This window comes from Echinops telfairi, unplaced genomic scaffold, assembly GCF_000313985.2.
Source record: "Echinops telfairi isolate 266 unplaced genomic scaffold, ASM31398v2 ScPeMD7_18;HRSCAF=68, whole genome shotgun sequence".
Lineage (NCBI taxonomy): Eukaryota > Metazoa > Chordata > Mammalia > Afrosoricida > Tenrecidae > Echinops > Echinops telfairi.
Genome location: NW_022103915.1, coordinates 14,123,861 through 14,129,920, shown reverse-complemented (window position 1 = coordinate 14,129,920; position 6,060 = coordinate 14,123,861). Strand labels below are relative to the sequence as shown.

The 6,060-nt window shown below is 49.0% G+C and overlaps 1 protein-coding gene across 1 annotated transcript in view; it reads left to right on the top strand.

Moving 5' to 3' along the window:
* Window positions 1-6,060, top strand: part of TDP1 (tyrosyl-DNA phosphodiesterase 1) — a 68,911-nt gene that overhangs the window by 17,860 nt on the left and 44,991 nt on the right. Inside the window, exons 7-8 of the mRNA XM_045288138.1 lie at window positions 1,857-2,024; window positions 2,475-2,553. Coding sequence (XP_045144073.1) covers window positions 1,857-2,024; window positions 2,475-2,553 — 247 coding nt within the window. The remainder of the gene's footprint in view (window positions 1-1,856; window positions 2,025-2,474; window positions 2,554-6,060) is intronic.

Here is a 6,060-nt window from a genome sequence, read left to right as displayed (position 1 = left end):
TCTTGGCTCTGGAGTTGGAAGCTTGAGCCTGTGGGAGCAGTGCTGCTACCTTGTGGGGGGGCGCTAGCCGCTGCTAGAGGGGGCATCCAGGAGTGAGGGTTTAGGTGGGGCTTTTTATCTTTGACCCCCCCCCAATTTAAAATGTAATATTTATTAAGTCGTGAGTACAGTCACATGGTTGAAATCTCCAAAGTTACCAGGTGAGCCAAGCAGGTGCGGAGCGGGACCACCTGGGGTGGTGCCACGTGCTGCTCTCGCTGATGACCAGGTGGTGCTGGTTTCTGCCTTCTCACCCAGTGACTGGTGTGGCAGCCCCCTCCGCCGTGGGAGACGGCTCGCCACCCTTTCCGCTTGGCCGAGTGGGCCACCGGCTCCTTTCGCCCTTGAAATGGTACCTGGTCTGCCCGACGGTTTGCTCATCCCACTTTGTGAGATGTTCAAAATGCCTTACACCTCAGTGTCCTTGTTTTGTAGCCTTTCCTGTGAATGAGTCTTCCCCCTCCCCCCTACCTCCTGAGCTGAGTCACTGTCCAGGAGGGACATCAGAGCTGGGACCCCGAGTTATTCTAAAAGGAAGGCAGTCAATGCCCAGCCAGCCCAGGTGAAGAGGCAGAGGCCCAGGAAGGTCATTTGACCTGCCAGGTAGCAGCCTGGGCTTGGGCCCCTACCCTTTGTCACCTCGCGTTACCAGCAGTGCAAGGGAAGGGGGAGTATAACATGCCCCCCGTCTAGAAATAGGCACGGTGTTCAGAAGACATAGACAAGAGTCCTCGCAGCTCTGGGTTCTACCTGCCCCAGTAGTGGTCTTCATCTCCCCAGCCCCCCTTGCGGGCTACAGGGCAAGAGGAAGTCAGCCGTTCCTGTTTGGGCTCAGAGTAGAACTGAGGGGAGAAGTCGCTCCTGAAGGAGAAGAGACAATAGGACATTTCTGAGTGCTTCTGTAGGCCGGACCCTGCTGGCTCATCACTTCCAGTGAGTGGTCCCAACAGCCCAGGAGGCAGGACCGCTCACCAAAGGGGCCGGGTGTGAGGCTGCCCTGCTTCGCCGTGCAGTCAGTCGTTTGTGGGAAGGCTGGTTTCAGTGTGGCTGCATCCCCATCATGGGTGTTGGGTGGAAGTTGTGGCAAGTGCAGTGGTTTTCCTTGAGAGGGAGATAACTGACGTAACAAAGATGTCTTGGATCTTCACATCTTTTCCCTGAATTGAGTGCTTGAAAATTGAAGACAGCGTCCCGGCCGGCTTTTTAAATGTGGCATTTGGTGAATCGGTGATATCAGACAGCATAGGATATAAAACTATCTCAGATTGCTCTGGCATTATGTCATGAAAATGAGTTAATTTGTTGAAAATAAATTTGCACATTCTTGTCACTACAGATAACATTGGGTTGTTTTTATCATTTGGCTGAAGAGCTAGGTTGGCTTAAGCCTAGGTGACAGCAGCTTGCAGGGACTCCCACAGAGAGGGTGGACGGGCCATGACAGCAGGAGTGGAACAGTAACTCTTGTGTAGTCATCGAGGGAGAGGAGCGCTCACGTGCCTCCGCGTGGGGTCCTTTCCTTCGATCAGCCTGTGAATCTTTGTCCTCCTCCTTCACTGACACAGGAGCCCTGCGGTCTGCAAACTCAGCAGTTCGAAACCAGCAGCCGCTCCAAGGGAGAAAGATGAGGCTGTCTACTCCTGTAAAGAGTAGACAGAAACCCACAGGGGCAGTTCTGCCCTGTCCTACCGGGTCACTAGGAGTCAGCATCAACTAGATGGCAGTGAGTTTGGCTTGGTGTCGGGACTGTATCATCAGTGCCGAGATGTCATGTGACTCACGCTGCTGAAGGTGTGTGTTTGGTTTGTTCCTTCCAGAATATGGCTGAGCCCCTTGTACCCACGGATTGCCCACGGAGCTCAGGGATCCGGAGAATCGGCAACACATTTTAAAGCCGACCTCATCAGTTACTTGAGGGCTTACAATGCCCCTCCTCTCCAGGAGTGGATCAGCACCATCCAGGAACACAACCTTTCTGAAACCAAGTAGGTGCCATCTGCCCAGTCTGAGGTGCTCTGGATCGATAACACCTGGGGTGCCAGGGGTACGGATAGAGGTGGGGAGGTAGTTGGCTGTACTGCCCAGGTGAAGAGGGGATGCCAGCAGATTGTGGCACCAGCTATGTCCTGGTTCCTGGGCACTGAAGTCCAATAATCTTTCCACCTACCTTAAGCCTCCCACTGGGCCCCTTTAAAATTAAGGAGTCCTTTGCCTGGTACCTTACACCTTGTAGGTATTCCACCCCTCGCTGTTTGTTCTGCTTGGACAGTGAGGTTGCAGACTGGTTACTGCAGCCCAAGAGAGGCTGTCAGGATGTGGACCGGCATTCAGGACACTTCATGCTTCTGTGACGCTTCTCCCGTGCACATTTGAGGATGCCTCAGTGCCCACAAGTCACAACATGATACTCCACATCTGTGTTTTATATTTTTTAGTGTTTACCTCATTGGATCAACCCCAGGACGCTTTCAAGGAAATCTAAAGGACAACTGGGGACACTTTAGACTCAGGAAGGTACAAGCTGTTCTTTCTCCCCCCAGCCCTCTGCCCCTCCTCCCGTAGCTCCCCTTGCCCCCACACTCAGGTATATTGTCAGCATCACTGTTTCTCCAGCACAATTTTGGGTAAAGAGCAGGCACTTGACAAATTGAATGTTAAACTACAGGTTTCGGCAATGACTTGTCTTTTCCTGTTTTATTTTGCTACTTTTGTTAAGTGTGGAGTAGATGGTTCAGAATGATCTAATATGTGGACTTCGTGTTTCGTGTTGCTAATATTTTGAAACAGAGATACTTAAAGGCTTGCCCCATGCAGGAAGCAGCGTAGCTATTGCTTGTTCAAGATTTCTGAAAGCAGCCCTGAGTAAGGGCTCTCACTGAGCTGGACTGTATGTTGTGCTCTACGCCAGTGCCTTTCAGAGACTTGTGGCTATAAAAATGGCATCTTCAGCTAGGATTTTAAAAAGAAACAAACAAAGGTCTTTATCAATGTGAAGTAGCCAAATAGAAGGTTCGAGTGTCTTTATCTCTCGTTATCTTTTCCAATTGGCCTTACTTCCCTAAGGAGACTTTCCTGAAAGCCTGATCTGTCGTTCCCTAAGTGCTTTCTGTTGTACAAGAGCTCCCCTGGGTTTGTCTTCTTCAAACTCTCCTTTCCGGGGAAATGAGGCCACAGCATAAGGCAGGCAAGAGCTCCATCTTTTTGGTTTTCAGCCTGCAGAGGCCATGGAAAGGGTGCTGAGGGCAGGATGGCGTAGGAGGGCTGGGCCTGGGCGCTGTCGGAGGGTGGGGATGGTGTTGAGGAAGACTCCTATGTGGGGCTCCAGTTCCTTTTCCTCAGGAGTCAAGTCACCTTGGCTGGTTCCCAACCTGCTTGTCTCATCATCTCTAAAGTGGGCCGTCGTGGTGGGCTCCCATGCTGGTGTAACTTCTCACTGAGAAGTGTGGGCACGGGATGAAGGAGACGGGTAAGAGCGGTGCAGGGTGTACTTCAGGGTTGAGAAGCACACGTCGCTCTTCATTTGTGGCTGGGGCGAGTGGTGGCGTGAGGCTGGGCGTACCCGCACTCATCCTGAAAGTAGAGACTGCAAGCCAGTCTTCAGCAGCCCGTGTTCCGGGGAGGGCAGGCGGAGGCTCAGCTCCCGGTTCTCCTGGAGCAGGGGCAGTGAGTACTGTTTTAGTTTTAGGGGGCGGCTTTTCTTGGAACCCCAGCTTGTAGTTGGAGACTCCATACATGTTGTCAGCTGAGTCTTTGCCAGGGGAAGCCAGCACCTAACACATCATTACGGGTCCGGTAGGCGCAATTGTACAGCGATAATGAGCAAAGATTATAGTAAAGTTATAGAGAGCGTGAGAGATAGAAGAGAAATATAGAAATAAATGGAGTCAGACACATTACATGGTAGCATGCTCACCTCAACCCCGCTCGGTGGTCCATGTGGAGAGGGTGAGAGAATCTTTAATGCTAACCAAGGCTTTTATATTCTCTGGGGACATGCAAGCCCCTAATTACAGGGGAAGACATACGTCATAGGAAGAGGTTGCACTATATGTTATACAGCAATGGGAAGGGGTGGTCTAGGGACATACACGCAATAGGAAGAGGAGGGATTGAGGGTATACTTGTGGCAAGATGGGAGGATCCTGGATACAGGATGGCAGCCTAACTTTGGATCTCACAGAGCCAGTTTGACCTGTTCCCTGGCTCAACTGATAGAGACGTTTATGAGTAGGGTGTGAACTCCACCTACAGGAACCAAGCTAATGGTTGCAAGCTTCAGGGAGAAATAGTCCATTGTCCCCAGCAGCAGGGAGCAGGCCCGCCCCTGTGGTGGGGTGAGACAGCAGTCTGGCAGCGATTGCCTTCAGGGAGGAGGTCTGTAATCATCTGACCGACCCCCCCTCCCCAAGTCTTGAGTGGTGATATGTTAGAGGACGATGCTTTGAGTCGACATGGACTGCATGGCAGTGAGTTTTGGTTGTTTGATGCTCCCCGTTAGACAGCTTATCACCGTAGACAATAGCTGACAGAGTAAATATGCAGACAGAAGACTATAAGGGAAAAAGTCATGTATCGATTATAACAGAATTGTGATTTCTTAAAACCAATTTCCTGTTCTTTTGAATATTTTAAATAACTTGTATGTTTTCTTGTCATATTACAGAAATTGATACAACAAATCCTATTTCCCAGTCATTCATTCACTATTTCATTCCTTCATTCAACAAATATGTGTTATGTGTCTTTTCTGACCAAATACAGTTTTTTCACACCTATATTTCTGTAGTAACTGTTCTCTTCATGTTATCAGTGAAATTATATCTCTCGCCCAACATCATAAAATTAGCACTTAAAGGATATAGGACTGTACCTCAAACTTACCTGGCTCCAGAGATGGTATTTCTAACCACTATACTAAACCAACGTATTGCATTAATGGTTGTATTTTGGCTCCCCTGTTAAATGTCAGGCATGAAATTAAAGAGCATGTTGGGTGCATAGTGTGTGCATTTTTAATGCCAGCAGAGTGCCTATGACTACTGCGGGTGCTCAGTGAATGTTTTCTGAATCAAAATTCTCTGTCACATTGTGGTCCCAGATTATTGAATAATCATATACCCAAACCCACTGCCTGGAGTCAATTCTAACTCATATTGACCCGACAGGGTGAGGAGAACTCCTTTGGGTTCCTAAGACATTCTGTGCATGGGAGTAGCCAGCCTCACCTTCCTCCTAGACAGGGTTTTTCTTTTATACAAGAAAACTCCCATTCTCACTGCATTAGTGCAAGTTGACTAGAGAAACATCCAGAGACACTCATATATTTATAACAGATAGCTTGATATCAAAGAGTAATTATATATTAAGAAAATGTCCCAGCCCAGTCCAAATCAAGTCCATAAGTCCTATATTCACCCATCTGTCCAATACGAGTCTATAAATTCCTCTTCAGGCTTACGCAACACATGCAATGATGCTGAATACAGGAAGATCACAGGCCAGTGGGGGAAAATCTTGTAGATCACTGGGGGTGGAAGCATCTCAACGGTGGTGTGGGTCTCCACGTGGCTCCTCCAGCTCCAGGGTTCTGGCTCTCATCAGCGTAGCTCCATGTGGCTTGTCAATAGGAAAGTGTAACAGAGAGTGTGTGTCTCCCGCCTCCAGGGAGGAAGACAGGAGTTCCCAGAATCCTCGGGAGGCCACGCCCACACAGGCATCATTAGCTATGACCTGATTGACAGGCTAAACTCTTCTACCCCTTTGCTCAAGTTGACAGAAGATTATGAAACTGCCCCACTCCCATAAGATTTGCAATATTCCACTCCCTTGGCAAAACTAGAGGAGAGTGAGAGAAAGACTTGTGATTTTTATTGGGCGATTATTTTAAAATAAAAGCATTTAGAACAAATCTGCCTCCAGCTGAGTGCCGGAGATTACTGTTTACCGTAAAAATATTTGGAAAAGTGTGTAAATCCTTCTTTCTCCTTTGATGCAATTCAAAGGCTTAATCATCACTAGACC